Raw genomic sequence first — 27,262 nt, 5'->3', positions numbered from 1 at the left:
TTGAAAATTAGCACGGTTCGTGGAATTTTCACCAGCTACTAGTATTAAAACTACGGAAATTGTAAGGTATTAGTGTTATGATGTCTGGTTAGAAATTTGGGAGTGGATTTAGTACAGGTAAGTGAAATATTTTGAGAAATAATGTGGACTTCCAGAAATGTGTTTGTATATGTGAGGAAGCCATCTTCACTGCCATGACAGGGATTCCTTCCTATATGTCCTTAAAGACTCTATCAATTATAATATTCTCGATGCTATTTTGTTACAGATGCATCATCAAATAGATCGGTATTAAGGGTATGCGATATGGATTTTTTCCATGTCGATACGAAACGAAACGATACGCGGAATATCTTGCGCTGATAATGACGAAACGAAACGAAATTTAAAAATGTTTCGTGTAACTCGATACGAAATCAAATATCTCACGGAATTTTTCGAAACGAAACGAAATTTTGAATTTGTTTCGCGGAATACACGTTTAAGTTTTTTTTTTCTTGTCAAAAGCTGGAAATTTGACCATAGGCATAAAAATCGTATTTTTAAATTCTCTACTATATGGAAACCTTAGTGTTGCTCAGCGGAATCCTTACATGTTTTGGTAAGACTCTTCTCTTTTCTGTTTGTTTGAAATTTTCTTAATAACTTTATAAGGTTTCATTTCAACATATCTTACATTCACACAAGGCAATGAGTGGATTTATTGAGGGCGAAGTAGGCCGTCATTGAAATGTGTACGCGTCGTTGATGATTGTTGCTGATTCATCTCACGATTTCGAATCAAAGAAAACCAGTTGGTTTTGAACTGACACAGCTGAAAAAGTATCAGAATACTTTATTCATGTTAGCGCGTACAGTGATACTTTTTCAAGACGATATAAACTATCAAGACTTAGTTATATCACTTTGAAAGGCAAGCTGAAAAGGCATCATTGTTGCCAAAACGAATGACGGGCTACTGAGCCTTAAATGTTACAACTAAGAAGTGGGTCGAAAAGCAGTTACAAACATTTAAAACAATCTCAAAAATATTGAGAGGAGCCCAAAACTAATTTGATTTTTAGAAATGCCTTACACTTTTTTTAATCATGTGGATGTGATGTTATGCTAATATATACCATAAAACATGGAATAATGATATTCATTTTTTTTGCTGTACTTTATGCTTAATGGCATGAATGAATGAGATTGGGGACACAAGTCGATAAGTGATCATGAAAACACTAAACTGAGAAGCAGACTCTGTCCCAGTTGGAACATAATGCCAGAAATAAGAAGAATAATAAGTAGACCAGAGGAATCACTGGACTATTTGCTTTAATATTTGCTGGAGTATTGAATTAAATTAAATTTTAAAGAATCCATCAACACATACCTAAGAAATCAATCAAGATAAATTTAAAAGAACTACAAAAGTAATAAACTCCAGATATTGCGGCAGCAACTTATTCAGGATTGCCTGTTGGGGTTAATTTAGAAGTTCCTAATAAATTTTCTGGAAAAGCCTTGCATAAACTGTGAATTAATTCTTGGAGGGATCAAACCTGGACGAAAGCAAACTTTTAGAGTACTGAAGGTATTTCTATTATTTTGAAGAGCAAATACTGGAGAAATGATCCTATTCCAAAATCTGTGAAGGAATTTCTGGACGATTTCTGGAAGAATTAAGGATTGTTGATATTATCTCATTTTCAGATTCTTTGTTTAAAACTGACTACAAAATCACATTTTCACTAAATTTTGAGCCTCGAGAGTATTTTAAAAAATATTTGAAAATGTCGAAAAAAAAGTTTGGAACTTGGACTACATAGCATAGAGGAACCGCAAATAAGGTTGACAAGTTCACCCATGTTCGCTCAGACAATTCGTCTTTCAATGAGCTAAATTTAATGTTTGGCTCATTTTTTTTTTCTCTGGATTTAGATGTGCGAAAATCGAAAAAAAATGTTGCGCTTTTCCATTGTGAAATATCCTAGGTATCCCACCAAACTTGAATCTATATCCGGAACCAATTTTGATGGTGCATGCAATGCATGAATCAAATTTATAGCTGATTTGTGATTTTTCCTGAAATAAATCATCAAAATCGATCGGCAGATGGCGAAACTAGAGAATTTTGAAACTTGATGTCGGTATTGAAAAGGTTAAGACTTTTGCCTTGCGGCATTTGGCTTCTAATACTTGTAATGATATATATTATCAAAATTCGCATTTTTTTTTAATTGGGGGTCGTGCGGAAATTATGTCACGTTATAAGAGGAGAGAGGAGTTGGTGGTGTGGTACAGCGTGAATAAACCTAGATTCACTTTTCGATAAAAATAAATAATGTATTAATCCTTGTTTAAGGTGAATATAAATCGAAGGCATACCTCAGAATTTCATGAGCACAAATCTAACGAACTCGACAGCGGTTCAAGCTGAACACTTGATCAATTGGCCATCGGGTAACCAATCGATAGAGTTTTCAGCTTGAATGGACGTCTGGTTCTTTAAATTTGTGCTCTTGAAGATTTGAGGTGTGGCTTTGGATCACCCAAATCAACGCGATTTTTTACGGCGACAGCGACAAACAATCGCTGCGATTTCGCTGCTACATGTAGAGTTTTATGACAACAACGAAATCGTGGCGATTTTTTGTCGCCATCGCGGAAAAAATCGCGTTGATTTGGGAGAGCTGTTTTTATGCTGTGTTAAAAGTGACGTCATAGCGGGAAAGCAAGAGAGAGAGAGAGAGAGAACTAATGCGCGCATCAATAATCTGCACCACCTGAGCAAATCTAGAACATCAGGGACTCACGCTCCTTAGCTTTTTTTTACATTTGTGTACAAACAGTTTTTGCGATATATTAACGGATTTGGTCAGCAGGACACGCGATGTTTCCCGGAGGAAACCGTGGTTTTGCTTTTTTCATTCTTATGGAAGATAACATTACGGTAGTTCATCAAACGCAGTTGTTCCTTTCCTGGGCTATTCGCCGCGAGGAATTTAGGGCAAATGGGCGTTTTTGGAAACTTTACAACGGCAGTGCAGTTTATCATAATCCTGCGGACCAGTCAATACTACAGTCATCCAACAGTTATGGATAGCACACAGATATGGATCAAAGTTGGATTAAACGGAGAATTTCTCATCAAATAGAGTAGCAATTACGCAGAACCTATTTTACCTACACGAACCATAAATCTATACAGCATCGCAATCAACAATAACATGCTTAAACACTTTTGTTCCATTCGTAGGATATAAAATGTCATACATATGCCTAGAAGCTTTGATTCATATTTGTGGGGCATTGAAACCCATACCACAGTTGGTTGGTGTTCAGACTGACCGGACAAGATGATATTTTGGCGTTCTAAAGATACGTTAAGGACTCAATCAAATGTGATTTTTCGTATGCTATTTTTGTACAGATGTATCATTAAATAAATAAGTTTCATTATTACAGCAAATAACACAAAAATTTGGATATTTCGCATGCTTGGGGAACGTTTTTCTAAAACCATGAAAAAACACTTGGTTCAGTCTGTCTGAACACCGACCAGTCATGAATCTAAAGTCGTTTACGTTTTTAGGAACTGGGTCGGTGATCAACACATAAACAAACCAATGTCAAATAAATTGTAGTTCGGTCGAACCTGAATCGGGTTGGGGTTGCGCCAGTTCCAACCTAGGTTCAAAAACGAATTCGACATAAGATATGACGATTCCTAAAAAAACGTCAAAAAGTATGCTTTCACTAGCACACCATTCGTTTGCCTCGCAGATAATTTGCTGTTATAGTGTTCTGATTCATGATATGAGTCGATTTGATCCGTAATACGGACCCATTTTTGACTGTTACTAGGAATAGAAGCGAATGCTTTGCCTCTTTTTAGTTCGAAATTAAAGTCGAATTTCGCGAAATTCCGTTTTATTCCGTTTGTTTTCAATTTTCCGTGGAAATATTTTAACAATTTGTCGAAACGAAATAGCAAAATACAAATTTCGCCTGTGCGAGTTCCGTGGAATTCCGCGGAATTTCGTTTCGAAGCGTATTTGACGGAATCATTCGGTATTTCGCATACCCTTAATCGGTATCATTATCATAGCAAAAAGTGTAAAAATTTAGATATTTCGCATGACTGGCGTACGTTTGTCTGAAACCATAAAAAAGCGCTTGGTTCAGTATGTCTGAACACCGACCAAATGGATTTGATTGCTTAAATTCAGTTACGCGCAGGATTTATATGCAGGGCTAGCTTTTGTAGAATTCTCAAACAAAATTAGCTCAAAAATTAATTAATTAATTATAATTATTTTATTTAAAAATTAAGTCTCCTCGGCAACTCTATTATGGTTTGAAGAATGGGACTTCACTATGAGATGATAAGGTCGTATTTTTGTTCCAGTACTAACGTGTTTGGAACTTTTTTCAAAACTTCTAGAGAGTAATTACCATATAAACCTAGAAATAATTTGGAAGATTGAATTTTTTAACCTTAATGAACTTTGAACCACCCTAGTGGTGCCGCAGTCGCCGTTTCATGTTTCGCTTCACCACGGGGAGATTCTGCAGAGTTCAGTCCTTTGCCTAGCCTTTTGGAAAACCGCAACATGCGTCATGCACTCAATCTGCATAAACATGAGATGTGCCGCCCACATTTGACCTTTATAATTACAACATTGTTTCCGTGACCGCACCACAACATCTAGGTTAAGAGTACCTTACATGCGTGCGTAACCAACCAACCAACCACGCGTGTGTACGAACACGTTCTCGAGCACGGATGACTGATTTTCGCTATTGTCTACTTTTATTTCCCAGGAATTTCGTCCCTGTCCAGTTGCGGTGACCCAGATCGTCTTCCAGAGCTGCCACCCGGAGATGAGCAGCGCTTGCAACGGGCCGCCCTCAACCTGCAGCAGAAGCTAATCCTGCGGGAATGGCTCAAGGAGCATCGACTGCAGCATTACTATTCCAGGTAAGGAACACCACATGTAGGGTAACTCGGTGTTATATGTCCCAACTTCACTTTCAAGGGATTGAGGCTTCTTTTACAGGTGATTATGATTGCATATCTTACTTATACAGTATAGGATATACCGTAAAACGGGGTAACTTTGATAGTTTTTTCGAAGAAAACTTGAATATTTTTGCATGCTGTTTCAAAGATTTACAATTTATATTTTTAAAACAAGTACTGGCATCTTAGCTATCGATTACAGTCGATAAATTGGCAAAAGATTCATTTTGAATGGATTTATAATTTTTCATATAATCGAAAGTTGGTTTTCTGTTTTGGGGTAACTTTGATAATGGAGTATGATTCGAACAAAATTGAATGAATAACGAACATTTGTAGGGCATTGCATACCTCTAGGCGGTGAACGTTACATGGATATTTCTGACTTTGATTACAAAAATGGTCCCAGTTTGTGAATATGCTTTTTGCTAAGAGATTTGAGACCGTATTCAAGTTCTATGATAACTAGGCTATCAAAGATAAGTGGTCAACTATTCAAAACTACATCAAATAGTGATCGTAGAACAGATTGTTTGTATACGTTTTGAAAATGCTAAAATTGTGTAAATTTTTTAAATTCGTATAAAAAGCCTAAAATGTTCTTGATCTAAATGAAAACCGCTCTTACATGAAGTGTCGAACTAATATTCTTTAGTTTTGCATTCGTTTTGCTTAACTGATTAACAGAAATTATGATATTTCATTTAGTATGCGGTGGGTTACGCACTATCAAAGTTACCCGCATTATCAAAGTTACCCCGTTTTACGGTATTCTTCTTTACTTTGCTTCTTTATCTAACTTGGACAGAGCCTGATTATCAACCTAGTGTTCTTATGAACACTTCCATATTTAGTAAATGAGAGCTTTCTTTGTGAATTGAAATTTTTGCATTGTGTATCGTTCGACAGGTACGAAAAAACTCTAGGCCCTGGGAAGTCGAGAAAATTTCCTTCACGAATAGATCCTTGACCGGTGGAATTCAAACCCACGACCCTCAGAATCCCACCAGTTGAGGATCTTTTCGGGTTTAAATTCTCTCGACTTCCCAGGGCATAGAGTATCTTCGTACCTGCCACACGATATACGCATGCAAAAATGGTCATTGGCATAGTAAGCTCTCAGTTAATAACTGTGGAAGTGCTCATAAGAACACTAAGCTGAGAAGCAGGCTCTGTCCCAGTGGGGACGTTGCGCCAAAAAGAAGAAGAAGAATAAGCAGTTTGAAGATTTTATATGTTTATATCGTAATCTAGTTCCAGAACTCTGGAATAAACCCATTCTCGCTGTGTCACGTATGCACCTTCAATTTATTTTATGCAAGCATTTTTTGTAACCCTCTGGCTTCATGTCTCTGTCAGCTGCTTTCAGTGCCGTAGCGTGCTGTTGGCCAGGTTGGCGACCGCCAAGGGCGCAAGCCTTCAGGGGGGCGCCAAAATGCGTAAATGGTAAAATTTATTTAAGTCAAGGTTTCGAGAAAAAAAATCGTTGACAAAAACATGACAAGTTGAAACAGTTTCTGTATTTAAAAAAATAACCACAAATCGAATGGTTGGACCATGAACAAATTGAAGGAAAATCAGCGGAAGCGAAAGAATTATTGGCGAATGTAACATTGAAATTAGCACATGAAATTGGGTATTAGTCCTAACAACAGAAATACTTTTTTGTTACCCCAAAGAAAAAAAAACATTGCTTTAAAACTTGCACAGAACTCCTAAATTGAGGCATTTTTGATTAGTGAAAGCATTTTCTGTTTTATTCCATGCTACCATTGTTACTGCAACTTCTAGAGCCACCATTCAGCGAATTGTTTTTGTGATCACTATGGTTTTATGATTCAATGCAAAAATATTCTAAAAATTCTTGTTTGTTAAAAGAGTCATTGAGGAAATTATTTTGAATAATCCTCCAATTTCCTCGTGATGTATAAAATTGGCTAAAAGATTGCATTGAAAAGATTTCCTTAATATATCCTTTTTAAATATTGACCACATGTATTAGAAAACTATGTAAACATGGTTCAGCAATGTCTACAATAATTTATTTCAGAATATGAATTGTACAGAGATTTCAATAAAGGTTTAAGTAAATAAATCCAGTAATTCCTGCGAGTTCATCTTTGACAAAATAAACAGTAAATTTATAAACAATTTATTCAAGATGAGCTTGTATCAAATCAATGCCTCAAAACTTCTAGAGCACAAATTTGAAGAATCAGACAGGATTTAGAGCTGAAAAATTGATCCAACTATTGATCATTTGATCTTGTTTTCAGCTCGAATTATTGCTCTTGAAGGGTTGAGATGTGGCTTCGCTTCAGCTTCACTTCAAATCATCTTCTAGATAACTTTCGAAATATCTGACAGTTCAGCTGAAGATAAATCGAAGCCACACCTCAAATCTGCAAGAGCACAAATCTAGAAAATCAAAAACAGCCATTCAAGCTCAAAATTTGATCTATCAGTTACTAGCTGGTGGTGATTAAAGCGAAGTATGCACTTCAACAGAAAAGTAATCGCCTATCTCGATGCGTGGGAAATTTCTTTGAAGAAATTCTCAAGTAAAGCATTTTTCTTTGATCGCAGTACGCAGTTGAAAAGGAATGTTAATTCAAATGGAGCTCACAGTACGAAATTCCTTGACTATTTCTTGGGCAGAAATTTTTACTTTTCTTAAGCGGAACAGCATACTTAGCTTAATCGATTAAATTTTTAGCTGGAACCACTGTTTGGTTGTTAGGATTTTTGCTGCTTGAGATTTGAGGAAAAGCTTCGATTATAAGAGTTTTGAAACATTTTGTATGCTTTCTTACAAAGTCTTAATGAATTCCAATTTTTAGTTGAATCTCAAGCTCAATCATTAAGCTACCACGGACTTTGAAAATTATCGTTGAAGTTTTTCTAAAATGTTCCATGTGAACTTGTACAATGTTGAAGACAGTTAAACTTTGAGTAAGGGGCGCCCGAACGGCAGTTTGCCAAGGGCGCCATGAGACCACGCTACGGCTCTGGCTGCTTTATCACCCAGAATCTAACTATCTGCCGATGCAGATGAGAGACCAAATTTTCCTGGCCCAATTTGATGAGTTCCTCTATCCTTTAAAATTGCCTCATTATTCTAGAGCTGTTGAACGGAACCTTAAACATCCCTTAAAGTGAGAGCTGGTTGGTTGCTATTGTCCAACATTTTGACGTAGTAACTTAAAACTCCGTGTATGTGTCTTCAGCATTATTCAAATGTTCGTCATAGTGCTGCTGCCACCCTTCAATCACTTCAATCCGGCCGAAGAAATCCCAAGTAACACGATTTGTTATAAGTGAGTCCAAAGTACACCTTTCGTACATCGCTGCTGTTTTGGTTCGAATGTGCCATACTCTATTTCATACATGAGATGTTTTGACAGCTCAGAGAAGCAAAAACAAAACAATTTTTAGATTGAACCGGAAGTACCTTACTCAAGAAATAAACAGTTTTGGCGTTTACAGTACTGAAAGACTGAGTGCATAACAATCGCATGTAATTAAGTTACAGTTAAACCACAGTCTGACTAATCTGATGTGGATTCCTTGATTCGATCTAAATTTGCGTGAACAGATTGCGAGATGCATTTAGTTTTTGGTAAACTTCCGCGTTGCTTAGGTACGAAATAACAGTTTCATTTTTTCAAACCCCGCCTTCTTCGAGTGTCGTTTTTTTTATATTTACGAAAGCTTAGCAATGCAAATTAACTTAATTAAAAAAACACCTTTAAATATAAAAAAGTTCAAAAAATATACTTATAAATATATTAAGAATAAGTAATTTACATGATCATTACATTACATTAAAACCCTCTCAGGGTCAACTCGGAAGAATCGGTCATCTTCTAGGTAGAATTACTTCACACACATATTCAAACAAATTTAATTCAACAAAATACAGAAAATAAGGGAATCGTAGCAAAATAAATAATTGCACTCTAAAGCTCACATAAAATTTGAATCACATTTGTTATATTTATTAAAGCTAAAATTTAATTCCGATTTGCATAGATAATGCTTTAATCGCTGAATAATCATTCTCTTTTGTTTTTTGTAGGTTTCATTTAGATCATGGCCGCAATGCCTTTTTGAGCTGTAGGCTAAATCATTGAAACAATATAGTGCGGTACAACATTTCCGTAAATCGCTTTAAAATCAATCAAGGGATTGTTGTCTAGAAAATTGAGATCTCTGCTACTGTACAATTTCAACAAGGTTTTATGAAACCATTTCCCAGAGATAATATCAACCAAAGTTAAAATTGTGCTCAATATTACGCCATGGAGTCATGCAGGCTCCAGCTCTGGATTCAAAGAAAATTCTTTCCATGAAATCTGTGATAATGATGTCCAGGTTTACAGAAGCAAAAACAAAAGCAAACCCCCCTTCCCTGTCTGCATACGCCAGAGTTCCCTCCGGGGTTGGTTACCCGATCTTCCTCAAGGTTACTCGTACCCCGGCCAGTACCACGAGGAGGTAGGGATAGGAGTTGCTGGGCAAGAGGCTAAGGACCACACAAAGCGGTCTATTTTATTCTTGCCAACCCGGTGCTAGGCAGCCATGTATTCGTGGTCAACATCAAACTCAAGAGCAAGAACGTACATTGACCTTATCATATTAGGGAAATTTTCCTCAAATACTAAAATTTGTTTCTAGCTAATCACATCAATCCAAATTGACTTATTGTACTGCAATCCAATAGTTTGCAACCGTTTGTTTGTTCGAATAGCTATTGTTATGCGGGAAAAGAAATTTTTCGGAGAAATAGATTTCACCATCATCGATTGTTAGTCCTCAAATGGTTATTTGTTTACAAATATTGAGCTGTCAGTGGGAACCACTTCCCAGTGGGAACCAGACATGTTTGCTCGTTATTTTTCAATGGGGTTGTATGGGCGGTGTCAGGAGGCTGATTCTTGCAGGTACGCCATGCCTAGCCATTTACCGTGAAATGTTTGATCCATTTTTATTTATTTTTTTCGCAAATTTGTAAGGCTTGGTCTTGCGAAAATCAAAGAGCTAAGCCGGGTCTTTTAAATATGTCTCCTTCAAGTTGTTGGAAGGTATGGTCAACCAACTTAATTAAGCCTAAAATCAAATAAAGAGTAATGAAGAAAATATAACAATAACGAATAAGATTATTACTGCAAATTCAAACACAATTTTCATTTGATTGACAGAAAGAAAAACAATTGAATTTGACGATTCGTCAAGGCATGCTGAGGATATATTTCCAAGCTTCAGTTCAGTGCCGATAGTCAGCATCTGTCAAATATTTTATAGCATATTGTTTTTTATTGCGAGCGTAAAAAGCTGGATATATAATATGTGCATACGATGGTTTTCTTCAAGTCGAGTCTAGTACACGACACTGAAGACGGCCTTACAGTTGAGGTCGAAATGCGCGTATCTGTCAAAGGAATTAAATGGCATAGTACTGAAGGCTTTCAGCTAATAACTGCTCCTATAACAGCTGAGAAGCAGGCCTCAACTGAGAGTCGTAACGCAGGCAATAAGAACCACATATTTGATCCATAGCAGTTTGGACATGTCTTTTGAAGAAGTTTTATGGAAGCCGAGAATGTCCATGGTTAGTGTGACATAATTTGTGCTAAGCATCAACGAAAGAGAAAAAATTGTAAGGTGTGGCCCACTTAGAATTGGAACAAAAATCTTTGGTTCTTACAACCAAGAGTCGTGGACCAATTTAGAAGCTGAACCATCCATGTGAGCTCTATAACATTAATAACATCACATGATTTTTTGGCAGCTTAATTCGAACGCACTACTGAGAAATTCAACATGGAAAAAGAGAAAAGAGAAATAATTGCGCACAAAAAATTTGACAAAACCAACTTGATCAGGAATAGAAATCAGTATTCAAAATTGCCTTTGCATTTCGTTGCTTTGATGTATAAAACAAGGAGAAAGAGAATGCACGATCCTTATTTTCCAATACAACAAGGCTTTGATTTGCTCCAATCAATTCGGTGAAAATACTGCATAATTTATTTGAATCATTTGTGGCTCCTTTGACTTAGCGCACTAGGTTGCAGGAGGATAACAAACATTGTTAGTAGGCTTAGGCTTTCTTTTCATTGCAAGGTCAAAAAGTGCTTGTCAGTACCTATCCAGTTGATGAAAAAATTTGATAGAAATAAGTGAAAAGTTCGTTAGCCTGTTAGAATTTAAATTCTTTATTGTAAACAGGCAACAAGATAACCTGCACAGGATCCTCCATAAACCACGTGGTTATATTTTTGGTAATTTCATCCCCCTTCCCCTTGTGGTACACTCTTCAAATTTTTATTTTATTTACATGAACATAACCTTTGAACAGACCACCCCCCCCCCCTCCTAAAATCAACACGCATTTTATGGACGGTTCCACAGTATGGTAAAGGGGTTGTTCATAAACCACGATATTTCTGGATAGATAGCTGGTGGACTGTAGTATCACTAAAATCGCTTATTTCAACCATTTATATCAAATATTCCATCATTTGCAATACTTTAAAAATAGGGAGGGTACAAAAAGGGGAGGGGGGGTCCACGCAAATCTTAGTACAACTCTTTATATTGGATTCCAAGCTTAAACTTAATTTGGCACATGAATTCTGCCGTCCTGAATATAAAACACTTTGTCGGGTTATTGATTAGATTAGATTTTTAAGCAAAAAATGCAAAATATTCAAGTATATTTTAAAAATGACCTGGGGCAGACACGAACATTCTGAAAACGCCATTATTTTTGTTTATTTTTATACTTTCAAGCCCGGGGTGTCCGGTCTTTGTGCATTCAGATCCACTTTTTTTGTCGAACTGTGTTACCCCGGATTACGGTACTTAAAAACATACTTTTTCAAACACCCCTTTTCTTAAATACGTTCAAAACTGCAAAACCATTCGTATTGTTTATTGCAATACCAACTTATCCCAGATTTATGCATAAAAATCGAAAAACAAGAACGTCAAAAAACAAATTCCGGATAATCGAGTCTAAAATTCTGGATAATCGAGTCCGACCTGTATCACCAAAACATCGACGAACTGTAAATCAAATGAAATGAACTTGGATGGAAATAGTGTGCGCAAATTAATTAACCGTATTCCGGGAAAAGTCCGACAATTTCATGTAAAAGGGGATGAATATTGTTTTTATTATTTTTCCTTTGAAGCTTGCAAGAAATGCAACATTTGAGTTCAAACAGAATTAATTTTTGTTGAATTATATTCAAATTATTCCAATTTGTGTTTGTTCCAATTCTAAACGGGCTACACCTTATAGGGTGCAGAGCTACTTGGGCACTTCCATTATTCACTTTGGCATAGGAGGCTTTTCTCGGCCGAATTGTTTTAACCTTTGCAATAAGAAGCGCTTCAATACGACGTCTATTGTAGTCAAATATGATAATATATAGAACAAAAAACCATATGAATACGTTCATTGGTGTGTTGGGATAGCAAATATTGTGAATTTAGAATTATAATTTCAATGACCTTTAATAGCCGAATGGTGCTGAAGCCAAAAAAATATCCTAGCAATTTTTTACCAAATTTTTTTTTAATGTATCAGGGAGCGATTCCAAAATATATTGGCTTCAAGGAAGCAGAATCCAAAAAAGTTTGGGAAACACTGGTTTAAACGATTCGAACTTTGATCGAAAAGAGGCCTTCATCTTTTCCAATATTGGTTCTTAAGGCATTTCATGATGTAGCATGGGGGTGTTTTTGCGCAGTTGGTATTGTCAGCCATGATATTTTAGTGCATATGGAAAAAATAGCGATGTAGGGTTTCATAGGACGGGATTTGAATTTACCAAACGGTGTTGAAAAGTTTCACTTTTCAGTTTTGTTTTGTGAGTTGGCAAATTAATATCTGAGTGCCTATATCGGATTGCTCTGGATTTATATTTGACAGCTTGCTTCTGATTCTACAGCCGTTTTCGGCTTAGGTAGGAGATACTGAATGGAAATAGGAAGGATGCTCCTCGAAATAATCCAACTATAACGACAATTTTTGTAATTGCAGAAAATGTTACATGCAATTCATTGCAAAACTCAATTTCTTCAATACTCGTCGTATTTATCCAATATGGCATATCTTGTTGGATAAACGACTCGTGTTGCAAAAATCAAGTTTAGAAACTTCTTCCATAAATAATCATTTTTATATTAATCACAAGAATCGAACTTTTTACAACTGAACAACCTCTAAACTGAGTTTCCTCCTTACAAAAGTTTGATTGTAACGCCCTTGGCTAACATTTTGTGGTTCAGGCCCTAAGTTTTCAGACAAAATGCAATTTTAGGACACCTCACAATGCAACAAATGAAACGATAGCAAAGTTCATTTCCAGCCATTGATTACTAGACCTCCTGTCTGCATTGTCACCACCCCAATCCATCCTCAAGACAATAGCGCACCGAAACCACTGCCGACGTTCCAAAATTTAGCTTCATCGGCACCCATTAGAAGTGAACACACGTCGCATGTAAGAAGACGCCAACAGGAAACCCGCAGAACGCAAACATGGTAGCAAAAAAACAGAAAAAAAAGCTGAGGGAAAAACCCGAGGAGGAAAGAATAACTCGGCAATAACTTATGCATACCATATTTTGGTATCATACCTCAATTAGGTATTGTACAGTTATCAATACCTCATTTTGGTATTGTTATGGTATTTGAAAAAAATAATTAAAACAATTAAAAATACTTCATTTTGGTATTCGATAGGTATTGAGGACTGCTGGAGGTATTGAACTATTATTGAAAAATTTCACTTTTATATGAAAATCCATCAAGTATTATTTAGGTATTGCAATACCTGATCTAATTATCAGCTTGGTATTTGTAGAATATGCAGAAGGTATTATTTGAGGTATTTTACCTCTTATGCAGGGCTCATTCATACCTCATTCAGGTTGTAAGTATTGGGAATTATCTGGTATGGAATACCTCAATTTGGTATTCAGTAGTTATTTTCTTCTGCTCGGGAAGCGACCGGAAGACTGCCGTTCCATTCAATGTTGTAACCTTTCTGCAAATTTTCACATATCTAGTTTCCGTAAGCTTTACAGCCCATTCGCAGCCTGGTGGGGAACGAGCAGCAGGGATGCCAGAACAGTTTTTTGGTCGATTTGACTAATCGTTGAAATCGGGTTGAATCGACCTACAGCATTAAGTGCTGAATTTCATTCTGTATCGTTATTCAATCACACATATGCAGTGCATCTGGCATCCTCCGAACACACATCCTCGTGAATGCTCCGTTTACTGAAAGGAAAAATGGTTCATTATGAGTCTCATGTAGTCAGCCGGTAATTGTTTCCATTCCTCCAACTGCCTGGCAGGAGAACTACTTTTTCGATTGCGGTTTCCGGCATGCATGAGCAGAAGGTTGGGTGGAAAGTAGGAAGGGTAAACCAACTCTGGCATAGTAGGCCAGTAACAGACGATTGCCGGTTACTACAGAGCAATGCAATGGTTACTTTATCGTGCTTTTTATGTTCTTGGGAGAGCCAGGAACCATCATGGCTGCGGATTTTGAATATTTATGTGGAGTGTATTGTAAATATGATATACTGAAGTGCGGTAGGTTTTAAATTACAAGCATCATGAGCAGAAGTGTGTGCAAAATGTTCTTTAAGATTCATTATTGCAATGATTGAAGCGTTTTAAGCACCGCTTTAAATTTAGGTAATCCTTTTATTCATTTGTTTCATTTGTCACTCAGAAGTGTTGTGCCGATTGAACATTGAACCATCATTTTTCAAAAACTGTCAAAAATGCATGTGTCCTCCTCTGCCCTAAATTCGTAGGCATTGAGAAAATAGACTGAGAGATTTACAAACTCGATTTCCATACGACCAATTAAAAAATTCCAGCAGATCGTACATGTTTCAATCTCAATGAAACTTATATTATATTACAGTAATGACCCGATTTTGTCAGCCCCTTTTTCAAAACTTTTTTCAACTCTCCTTCAAAAATAAAACAAGTTATCATAATTCTTTCTTCACTATTTTATGCATATTTATAATAACTTTGACTGAGTTGAATAAGATTTGGAGAAAATTTGAAATTCAAACCGTTAGAGCAAAAAGCTCTCCGCAAATAGGGGCTGACAAAATCGGGTCATTACTGTATATTATATGACCCTTTTCGAGGAAATAAAGATAAAGATTACTAAAACTCGGTTCAATTTTGTGTAACGTAGTGCATAAATCGGTATTGAAACTTTACTCTTCTTACTTTACGAGTACTTTTTATTACTTTTGATTCTAATTTTACCGAACAAATTGTGTTGTCTAATTATTGCTGCTTGGTCTTGCTATATAGCAGCGCATTTACCGCTACGATTACCTGGGCCGTTTAAAATTACATTGACGCTTATATTGAGCTTTTCGGTAATCCAATCCGTATGGTTATTGAATTAATTAACTGGTAAAAATGGATAAATTATGGCCGAAATTATGAAAAAAAATCCACGTGCTCGACTGGAATTCAAACAGAGGACTCTTGTTTGATAGACGAGCACCAACTAAGCTCGAAACTTGTAACCTTCTAAGTTAGTGGGTTACCAAGTGGCTCGGTAGTTTAGTTGGTAAAGCGCTAGTCTAGCATACAAGAGTCCTGGGTACGAATCCCAGCCGAGCGCGTGGATTTGTTTTGTTTCATAATTTTACCCTAATTTATCCATTTTCACCTTAGAAATTTCTAAAATAATCGCTGATAGAACTCCTAGAGAACTACCTGTAGAACCTTAGAGAGACACTAGTGAAAAACCCTGACCTCTTGAGCAAATCTTGGTTTTTTTTTTTTTTTTTTTTTTTTTTATAGTAGGGTTCAAAAAAGCGTCAAAAGCCTGGCCTGTTGTGTGTTGGCACGGTGTGGGACTCACGTTAGGCGTGCTTAACCACTAAAAAACTTTCCCTACTGCTCCTGTGCCTCGATCTCCCCCGGAACTACATCAGGCAACTTCATCGGGGGAGGGCTGTGCTCATGCACTTCTGTGCTCATGCACTTCTGTGCTCATGCACTTCTTCAATCTCAGCCTCTAACTGTTCTGCTAGTTCGCTGTTGGAGCGTTTTGCCCAATTGGCGGTTGAACATCTCGCCAGGACTTTGGACAGCTTTCTGTGCGACGACGCATACTTCCCTTGGGCTGGCCTCGCGTCAGAGCTCTGTTGATCTTCTACTGGACGCTCATGTGCACTTCGTTGCTCTACGACGACTTGTTCTCCGCTGCTGCTGTTCGAGCTCTCCTTGTTGACCAGTTGGATGCCGAGGTCGGTCCAGCGATTCCGGTTGGAGGATGACTTCCGGTTCACTGGCGCCCAGACGACCCAAAACTGGTTTGTGACGATCGATGCTACTCGGCTTAGTCCCCGACGGTGGAGCTAGCCTACTCCGGCTACGCGCTTCTTCATGATTCGATACAGGCCGGTGGAGTGCCGAAGTCGGTCCAGCGATTCCGGTTGGAGGATGGCTTCCGGTTCGCTGGCGCTCCGACGACTCAAGCCGGTGATACGCTACGTACTACTCAGAGTAGTCCCCGGCGGTGGATCTATCCTACTCCGACGAAGATTTCCCCGGCAGCGGAAGATCTCCCGAACCGATGCTATCCGGGCAGATGCCGAGGTCGGTCCTGCGATTCCGGTGGAGGGAAGCTTCCGGTTCACAGGCGCCCCGACGATCATTTGCCGGTGCAACAACGCGATCTACTCAACTAGTCCCCGGCGGTGGACTTTGCCTACTCCGAAGCTGGCCGGGCAGATGCCGAGGTCGGTCCTGCGATTCCGGTGGAGGGAAACTTCCGGTTCACAGGCGCCCCGACGACCATTTGCCGGTGCTATTTCGCGAATTACTCAGCTGGACCCCGGCGGTGGACTCAGCCTACTCCGACTCGACGTTGGTCGGCCAAGTGCCAGGGTCGGTTCTGCAATTCCGGTTGGAGGATGGCTTCCGGTTTGCAGGCGCCCCGACGACTATTAACCGATACTACGCTACGCCCGCTCTACTCGGTCTAGTCCCCGACGGAGGATCTAGCCTACTCCGATCGCGACCCGGAGCTCTCTGGTCTTCACGCCATCTCCTTTGCAGCAACGACATAATCGCCGTTATTCCCCTGTTCACCGCATTCCAGGTGCTTTCATGCTGGCACATGTTCTGCACGATGTTGTCCGGATTTAGAACGCTTGCGGTTTCTGGCATCATCTCGCTTCGTATATCCCTGAATCGAGGGCAGTCGAATATAACGTGCTCCGGTGTCTCCTCGATATTTGGACAGGCCGGACAATGTGGAGATTCTGCGTGTCCGAATCTGTGCAGATATTTCCGGAAGCATCCATGGTTTGACAGAAACTGGGTCAGGAAGAAGTTAACTTCTCCATGTTTTCTGGTCGTCCACACCGACACGTTAGGAATGAGCCTGTGGGTCCACCTTCCTTTCTCCGAGTTATCCCACTCCTGCTGCCACCTGGCCATTGTGTCCAACCTAATGATATTCCTCACATTCCTGGTGTCCCTTTGCTGGTAACATGCGATGTCCTCAGCCAGAGTGATGCAGATGGGGATCATTCCGGCGATAACGCACACTGCCTCCGATGATATAGTGCGGTAGGCACTCGCAACCCGTATAGCCATGAGCCGGAACGTACCTGCCAGCTTATCTCGGTTACGTTTGGTTCCCAACGCTGCAGCCCAAGCCGGGACTCCATACCTCAGTATAGACGATGATACGGTCGCTAGAAGACGCCTCGTGCTGCTTCTTGGTCCTCCAATGTTGGGCATGATCCTGGCTACGGTGTTAGCAGCTTTCGCTGCCTTTTCGCAGGCATAGTCTACGTGGCTGTTGAAGTTTAGCCTGTCGTCGACCATTACTCCGAGATGCTTTAGAGAGCGCTTCGATGGGATTGCGTGCCCTCCGACGTTGATTTCCAACTGCTGTACCACCTTGCAGTTGCTGACCAGCACCACCTCCGTTTTATGATGAGCCAACTGCAGCTTGACTCCAGTCATCCACGATTCGATGGTGTCTAGCGATTCCGCCGTCAGCATCTCCACCTCCTCCGCAGTCTCACCAGTTATCGCAAGAACGACGTCGTCTGCGAACCCGACGATCTCGACTCCATTCGGTAGTGACAAGGTTAGCACTCCATCGTACATCATGTTCCACAATGTTGGACCAAGTATGGATCCTTGTGGAACTCCCGCCGTGACTTCAATTGACATCCGTCCCTGGTTCGTGTCGTAGACCAGTACCCGGTTCTGGAAGTAACTTTGCAGAACTTTACACAGATATCCGGGAACCCGCATTCTGTGTAGGGCTGCGGCAATAGCCTCCCAACTGGCACTGTTGAACGCGTTCTTGACGTCTATTGTGACCACTGCGCAGTATCGATTGCCTCTCCTCTTCTGCTTGGCCGCTTTCTCCGCGCACGCGATGACTGCCCGAACAGCATCCACAGTCGAAGTCTTTTTACGGAATCCGAACTGCCTTTTCGACAATCCGTTCTCGCCTTCCGTGTAGACCGTCAGCCTGCCGAGGATGACCTTCTCCAAAAGTATGCCAAGAGTATCCAGCAAGCATATTGGTCTATATGAAGCAGGATCTCCTGGCGGTTTTCCCGGTTTTGGCAGTAACACCAGCTTCTGCACCTTCCATCTGTCTGGGAAGCAGCCTTCCGCTAGACACTTCTGCAACGCTGTCCTGAATATGTCTGGGAACGCCAAGATTGCTGCCCTTAGCGCAACATTAGGGATACCATCTGGTCCGGGAGCTTTGTTCAGCTTCAATCCTTTCGCAACCGTTATCAGCTCGGCGTTAGACTTGTATACCGGCATTTTCCTCATCTACGTCAGCGTACGGTGTGGGCGGCCACGCTGTTGGAGCATGCGTAGGAAAGAAACCGTTCACTATCGCCTTCAGTTTGTCGGGGCACATTTCAGCTGGGGTAACTGGGCCCTTGATCTTCGCCATCACTACTCGATAGGCGTTGCCCCAGGGATTTGCGTCAGCTTCCCGGCACAACTCCTTGTAGCAGTTTGTTTTACTCGTCGATATTTCCCGTTTGAACGCGGCTCTGGCCAGTCGGTAGGTCACTTTACGCTCTTCCATGCTGGCTTCGGATCTAGCTCTCTGCACGCGTCTTCTGGCTCTTAAGCAGGCTGCGCGAAGGGTGCTGAGTCTGTCGTTCCACCAGTATGCAGGACGCCGTTGATTTCTTGGCTCCAATTTTCTCGGCATAGTTGCGTCACACGCTCTCGCCAACGCTTCTGTCAGCTCTCCTGCATCCATGTTTGGAGCGTCGCTTACTGCTCGGAGTGCTTCGACGAAAAGATCCTTATCGAAATGCTTCGTCTTCCACCTTCGTTCTCTATTCCTCCTCTGCCATACTGCACAACTTCTCTGGCCAACGCAGTAGTGGATCGCTTGATGGTCACTGTGGGTGTATTCTTCGCTAACTCTCCAGTTCATATTGGTGACCAGTGACGGGCTGCAGAAGGTCACGTCGATGATGGACTCCCTACCGTCTTTGCGAAATGTGCTAGCGAGACCGTCATTGCACAGCCTTACGTCGAGCTTCGCTAGAGCTTCCAGCAAACTGTATCCTCTCGCGTTGGTCAGTCTGCTACCCCACTCCACGGCCCAAGCATTGAAGTCTCCTGCTATTATTACCGGCGTTCGACCGATCAGCTTGTCGGTTAGCACATCCAACATCTGGGTGTACTGCTCCAGTGTCCATCTCGGGGGGGCGTAACAGCTACACACGAAGATTCCGTTAATTTTAACGATCACGAAGCCCTCGTATGAGCGTTCGACAACTTCTTGGATAGGGAATCGGCCCATTACTTGAATCGCCGTCGTCTCTGCTCTGTCTGCTACCCAATTGCCGTTATCGGGAGGAACCCGATACGGTTCTGCAATGATCGCAATGTCGCACTTTGTTTCTGTTGTCGACTGCCACAACAGTTGTTGTGCGGCGTCGCAATGATTGAGGTTCACCTGCGTTATCTCCATCATCATTACTGCCCTGCCTTCGCCTTCTGATATTTGGGGCACTTGAAGCCACCCGTCGTATGGGCGTTACCTTCCTCCACCTTACACAGCATGCACCTAGGTGACTTCAGGCAGTCCCTGCCAACGTGACCTTTTTCACCACATTTCCTGCAGTGTTCGGACCTGTCCGGGCCTTTGCAGTTTATTGCCCGGTGGCCGAAATCCATGCATTTGAAGCATCTCTCCACCGGATTTGTCTCCCGAGGGATCAGTTTCAGCGGGCAAACCGACCATCCCACCTTGATCTTACCAGCCTCGACGAGTTTTTTGGCTGCTGCGACTGGTAATCGGATCGTCGCTATTTGCATACCTCCGTAAGCTCTCCTCAGCCGGATGGACTGTGGTGCTTCTTCCAGGTTGCATTGAGATAGCAGTGCACCCCTCACGTCGTCTTCTGTTGTGATCTCGTCCAGTTCTCTACATTCGATCACTGCCTCCTGGGATAAGGCTCTCACGCTTGCCTCGTTGCCCAGCGACTTCGCGACGAGCTCTCGGCAGGCCGAACTCTTGATCGACGGATCTTTTTTAAGCTCAAAGAGCATGTCACCTTTCTGGGTGCGCCTGGTTCTCACCACGTTTTCACCCAGCTCCTTAAGCTCTGGGTCCTCCCTCACTCTCCTGAGAATCGCCGCGTAGCTTGTCTTATCGCTTGCCTCAATGACAAGAGCATCGCCCCTGAACCTCTCGCGAGGTGACCGTTGCTTTTCTTTCTTCTTCGGTTCCTTTTTTTGCCGCTTCCTCTCCTTACGAGCTATATTCTTCTCCTTTTGACCTTTCACGGTGCGCCATCCACTGCCGTTCTGCTCACTGACGCACTCATTGCCGCTTCTCTGCTTTTTGGGATCTTCCTCCTCTCCTGGTGTATCCCTCGTTCTTTTTTCCGTGCGGGTGGTCGGATTGCTCCTAGGCGTCTCCTGTTCAACGGCTGTTGCATTCACCGAAGTTAATGCTTTTTCGGCTTTTTCCGCTCTACTCCGCAATTCCTTCTGCCCGCGTTCTGCGGCTGTAACGGCAGACTTGATGCTCGTTACCAGCTGCTTGATTCAGAGGTGGACGTTGTTTTTCGTCTTGACGAACTCATAGAGTTCATTGACCTTCCTCTTTACTTCCGACAACTCCGACTTATCATGCTGCCGGTCGTCTTGAGCGGTGCTACTCCCCGACTTTGGTGTGAGCACTTGACTCAGGAAGCCTGCATCCCGCTGGTTTCCCGGTAGCTCACTCGGTGTGCTGCATCTGCTAGTGCTGGCTGCTACCGTCTGTGGTATCACTGGCGATCTCTGCATCTTTCCGCTCCTTGCGAATACTATCGCGTCTTCGTTCCCTCCACTAGATTCTCCATCCAAATCGATTATTTGCTCCATTCGATTGGGTCCCCCCTTCGAGCCGCTATCTCTACTCGTTGTAAATAGTCGCCTCTCGTGATCCCATGGTTGTCTATGCAAGCAGGGAGGCCATGCTAGGGTTGACACAATCCTTCATGGGGGTTGTGTTCAGAGCCGGATCGGCGTAAGTCAGGAATGTTACATCTGAGCCTACTACTCACCGAGGTTGGTGACGAGTTTCGAACGTACACGAAGGCCTGCCAAGGTTTTATCAGGACGGAGGCAGTTTCCTCATAGTCCTATTCGCCGTTTCAAGTTGGTGTCACCCTTCCTTACTCAGGGAACAGTAGAGTACGCTGCCAGCCCACGACTGTTAGTCGACGTATCCAATCCGTAATCCGTGTCCTGTCCGTTGTTCTGCGTTGTGACCAGTATACCATAATCAGGATTTTACTGGCATCCATCCTGATGTGCCGGTTGGCACTCCAGAGGGCTAAGGTACTTTGAAAGCGGTACCAGGTCGCTTGTTCAGGGTTACTTGCAGATATGTGGTTTTTTGTAGAGATTCACCAGAGCCCACTGATGAAACCCCGCCACATCCTAGGTAGACCATGCTTGAGCCCCTGGTCAGATGGACCAGACGCTCGGTCACCTCCCGAAGGAAGTACTAAAGGTGGTATTCCATACGGCTGTATGTACGAGTTTCGCTTGGAAAGGGTAAAAATCCCAAGCTCCCACCTGGCACCTCCTCACTCTAGCTGATGTCAGAAGGACAACAGTGCCCAGGTTGCACTACCAGCAAAGTACGCAACCCTTTGCTGGCGGTCTTTGTCATCGTTAGACCCGTGGAAGCGTGAGGTAGGGGCTTGTGAGGACCAGAGCTATGTTGGACGCTCCTTCCTGGTTGTCGACTCACCATTTTGCAACCCAGCAAATCTTGGTTGTTATCCTGGAGAAGTAGTTGTCTACAACATTTAATGTATCTTTATTATGGATATTGTTCGATAATAATTCTGGAGAATTTCAGGAAAAGATAACTGGAGAAATCCCTGTCTAACTAGGGAACGTTTTCTCTTTACAACTATTTGATTCAAATTCCGTAGTATTTTTGACAATCTCTTACGATCTTCCCATTCCAGATTGGTGGCCATCGAGGTGACCTCCCTCGAGGACGTCTATTGGCTCGAAGACTCCCGGGCCAGCCAGATACTGGGCAAAGACTGGCCAATCTGGTCCCAGGCACGCCAGAAGCTGCCCACCTCCAAATCGAACCTGGAAGCGTTGAAGGCCGACCTCTGGTCAACCGTGGTCAAATCCAGCCAGCATCAGGACGCCTGGACATGGGGCGGAATGTTGGTGGTCTCCGTCTCAGTGGCGGGCCTGGTAACCCTGGCGGCCATGACACAGCCCTCGTTGGCACCGGAAGCACGACATTCCCTGCTACAGTACGTAACTGGCAAGTATCTGCTACCGGCCAACTGCAAGGTCCACTGGGACTGGCAAGATCCGGCCATTGTCGGTGGAACCATGTGCTTCACGGTGCGATTCCATCAACGGAACGGTCAAGCCTACCCCATCTGTGATACCGACCAGTTCTTCGTGGAAGTGACCGAAGGTACCCGCAAGATCATCACCATCAGTGAGCTAGGATCTCCGACCGATCCGAACAACGCCAACATTGCCAAGGTCAAATTCACCGTCCGAACGGCTGGACAGTACAAAATCTCGGTGCTGATCGGGTCGAGTCACATCGCCGGCAGTCCCTTCCTGAAAACATTCATTCCTGGTCCGATGGACGCTCGACGATCACGACTGATCCGACCGGCCAGTACCGTAGTCTGCTGCGCTGGAGCCCCAACATTCCTGCATATCGAACCACGTGACGAACACGGTAATACGTGCCAGTTTACGCCCGAATGCGATCCCATCAAAGGTTACAAGATCGACATATTCGACCTGTATGGCAGCCAAAGTGATAAATACTGCAACGCGATCACGCTTTCCTACGATAAGGTCAACTCAAGGATCAGCCTCACCGCACTGTTTCCGGAACCCGTGTGTCTACGGGCGATCATCAGCTACGAGACGCATCCGATCCCAAATGGAGAGTTCGACATTATCGTCCTGAGCAGCAGCGACACCACGCTGGTGCATAAAAATATTGCTTCAAGGAAGCACAACATTTGCTACGAGGCTAAACTGTTTGGCGTTTTCGGCCAACAACGGTGGTCCAAACCGCGGAAGGTGCTATGTTACGTCGGACCAAAGCAGGTCACCATCAAGGAGATGATCCTGAAAATCATTCCAAAACGAATCGCCACTTTCCGGTTGTGCCCATCTACGAAGGTATGATCGTTTGGCTGATCTTCGATAAACTATTTGATCAAACTATTCCCTTATTACAGTTCCACTTCCTGCCGCCGTCCAACATCCAGGTGAACAACAGCCATGGGGCGATCTTCATCATCGACGACGGTTGTCAACCGAAGATCGAGTTGGCCTCCAAGGAGCGAAACGTGATCGCGGCCACCTTCACGCACTTCCTGCTCAAGAACATTGGCGGTTCGGAGACGTTCAAGGACAAGCAGGACTTCTTCTACCACGAAGTGAGACTCGTACGCTCAATCTGGAACCAACGGGACACGGCATTCTTATGGGAGTTCATTTTTGTTCTGTTACTCGTTACAGGTGCGCAAGTTCCATTCCAATTACTACCACGAGAAGATTTCGGTGAAGGTTCAGCGGGACAAGATCCTCGAATCCAGCATGAAGGCGACAAAGCATTTCTCCGTGTCGGATTGGTGCGGTAATTTCGAAGTTACATTCCAAGGCGAGCAAGGTGAGTGATCAGTTCCCTATTATCGAAAAGACATTTTCAAATAGCTGCAATATCATCAAGTTTCACTAGTCAGTTCCAAAGTAGGAAAAAACCAATAAAAAAATTTTACTTGATTTCCTTGAAACCACTTGAATTTTTTTGCTTTACCCATAGTAATTCCCATACCAACCTTGAAGGCTTGTGGAAGTCAAGTTTACATTCAAATGAGCACAAATTTGGGTGGCAAGTGTGGAATAAAAACGATATTTTGAACCACCATAATGGGCCTAATCAGAGCTGGGAATGGTAATAGTAGTAGGCTTGAGTTTTTGCGAAAATCACGTGGCTCTTCTGATACAGTAGTTCAGAATTGTGAATCTCATCAAGTAGCCTATGTTGGGTACATGAATTTTCTAAAACTGTAGTGTCATTGAAGGCTGTAAATGCGGGAAATGCAGCGGGAAATAGCTGCGCGTTTACCACTACGGCTATCTGGCTCTATACATTGAAGAGAACATAAGAGATAAAAATTATTTTAATTTTTATCTAGCTAAATATTCTTTCCATTTTCTAACTCTACTTCTTCGTCTAAGTTGTTTTCAAAATGTATCTTCGGATAAGTGTCAGGCTTTGAACATCAAAGAAAGCATAAGTGCTCAAAATTATTTGGATTATAAAATGGCTTAATATTCTTCACATGTTCTACCTCCACTTCATCGTCTACCTTTGTTCTTAAAATGCTACTTCGGATAATTTTCCGAGCTCAGAACATCAGAGAAAGAATTACAGATCAAAATTATTTGTTTTTTTTTTATTAATAACTAAAATACTTAATATATTCTAACTCTACTTCATCATGCTAGTTCCGATAGAATTTTCCAGGCTCAGAACAGCAAACTGAACACCAGAGATCAACATTATATATTTTTTTGAATGGCTAAGCACACTTTTAACTCTACTCTATTGTTTATATTTGTTTTCAAAATACAACTTTGTATATAGTTTTTTCAAGCTCTGAACATCAAAGAGAATGTAAGAGATAAAAAATATTTGAATTTGTCAATGGCTTAATATTTTTTCCATGTTCCAACTCTACTTCATCGTCTATATTTGTTTTCATAATGCTTCTTCGGATAGTTTTACAGGCTCAGAACTTCGAAGAAAGCACAAGAATTCGAAACTATTTTTTGAATGGCTAAATGCACTTTATATATTCTAACTCTAATGCATTGTCCATTTTTGTTGAAAAATTCTACTTTGAATAGAGTTTTTCAGGCTCAGAACATCACACTGAACATCAGAGATCAATTTTATTTACAATTTTAATTGGCTAAACACGCTATACATGCTTTAACTCTACTTCATTGATTATATTTGTTCTCAAAATACGTATTTGGATAAAGTTTTGAAGGCTTAGATCATCAAAGAGAATATAAAAGATAAACATTTTTAGTATGCTTATATTACTAAATACACTTTTCATGTTACAACTCTATTTCAACGTCCATCTTTGTTCAGAACATCAGAGTGAATATAAGATATCAAAATTACTTCAGTTTTTTTAAACGGCTATACTATTCACATGTTCTAACTTTACTTCATCGTCTACCTTTGTTCTCAACATGCTTCTTTGACTTTTTTTAAGACTTAGATTATCAGTTACCTTTATTACCTACCCTCAGGGGACTCACTTTTTTCTTTTTAGATACCCTCTCAGAGAACTGGTTTTTTTATTATCTATTCTCTCAGGGGACTTTAACTTTTTATTGGATGCCCTCTCAGGGGACACACTTTTTGTAGACTACCCGCTTTTTATTTCCTACCCTCCCAGGGGACTTGCTTTTTGTTAAATATCCTCTCAGGGGACTCGTTTTTTATTACTTAGCCTCTCAGGGGACTAAATTTTTATTGCATACCATCTCAAGGGACTCACTTTTTGATACTCTTTCAGGGGACTCATTTTTTACTTTCCCTCTCAGTGGACTCACTAGTGGACTACTCTTTCAGGGAACTAACTGTTTTATTGGATACCCTCTCAGGGAACTCGCCTTTTATTACCTACCCTCTCAGGGCACAACACTTTTTGTAGACTACCCTCTCAGAGGACTTGCTTTTTATTAGATACCCTCTCAGGGGACTTGTTTTTTTTATTACCTACCCTCTCAGGGGACTTGCGTTTTGTTAGATACCCTCTCAGGAGACTGGTTTTTTTATTGGATACCCTCTCAGGGGACTCACTTTTCGTAGAATACCCTCTCAGGGGACTTGCTTTTTATTAGATACCCTCTCAGGGGACTTGTTTTTTATTATCTACTCTCTCAGGGGACTTGCTTTTTCTATTGGATACCCTCTCAGGGTACTCACTTTTTTTTTACTTACCCTCTCAGGGGACACACTTTTCGTAGACTACCCTCTCAGGGGACTTGCTTTTTTGTTAGATACCCTCTCAGGGGACACACTTTTTATAGACTACCCTCTCAGGGGACTTGCTTTTTGTTAGATACCCTCTTAGGGGACTCGTTTTTTTATTGGGTACCCTCTCAGGGGACTAACTTTTTATTGGATACCCTCTCAGGGGACTCACTTTTTATTAGATACTCTCTCAGGGGACTCATTTTTATTACTTACCCTCTCAGGGGCAGTGTTGTTCAGACTCATTTCCCCGAAAATAACATTTTCCTAACTACGAAGCCACGAACTACTACAACCATGCTTTATCCTCCTATGATAGAATTTTTGTTGACTACTTTCTCAGGGGACTCGCTTTTTATCAGGTACCCTCTCAGGGGACTCGTTTTTATATTACCTATTCTCTCATGGGACTCGCTTTTTATTAGATACCCTCTCAAGGGACAGGGGACACTTTTATTACCTATCCTCTTAGGGAACTCACTTTTTGTAGACTACTCTCTCAGATGACTTGTTTTTTATAAGCTACCCTCTCAGGGGACATACTTTCTAGTTAGCTACTTGGATACACTTTATCTGCTAATCTACTATCTCAGGGGTCTCACTCTTCTATAAG

At 41.5% G+C, this 27,262-nt stretch overlaps 1 protein-coding gene across 9 annotated transcripts in view; it reads left to right on the top strand.

Annotated features, from left to right (window-relative positions):
* The window catches only part of LOC5567332 (apoptosis-resistant E3 ubiquitin protein ligase 1), a 227,448-nt gene that overhangs the window by 182,496 nt on the left and 17,690 nt on the right, over positions 1-27,262 (top strand). For 8 of the 9 annotated variants that reach the window (XM_021848339.1, XM_021848347.1, XM_021848345.1 and 5 more), the window contains 4 exons: positions 4,810-4,966; positions 22,559-23,765; positions 23,825-24,034; positions 24,108-24,258. In XM_021848339.1, coding sequence (XP_021704031.1) covers positions 4,810-4,966; positions 22,559-23,765; positions 23,825-24,034; positions 24,108-24,258 — 1,725 coding nt within the window. The remainder of the gene's footprint in view (positions 1-4,809; positions 4,967-22,558; positions 23,766-23,824; positions 24,035-24,107; positions 24,259-27,262) is intronic. The other variant, XM_021848340.1, reaches the window with a different exon arrangement.

The sequence above is a fragment of the Aedes aegypti genome, chromosome 2 (assembly GCF_002204515.2).
Source record: "Aedes aegypti strain LVP_AGWG chromosome 2, AaegL5.0 Primary Assembly, whole genome shotgun sequence".
In the NCBI taxonomy this organism is placed as follows: domain Eukaryota; kingdom Metazoa; phylum Arthropoda; class Insecta; order Diptera; family Culicidae; genus Aedes; species Aedes aegypti.
Note: the sequence above shows the minus strand (reverse complement) of the source record. Positions and strands in the feature narration are given on the sequence as shown.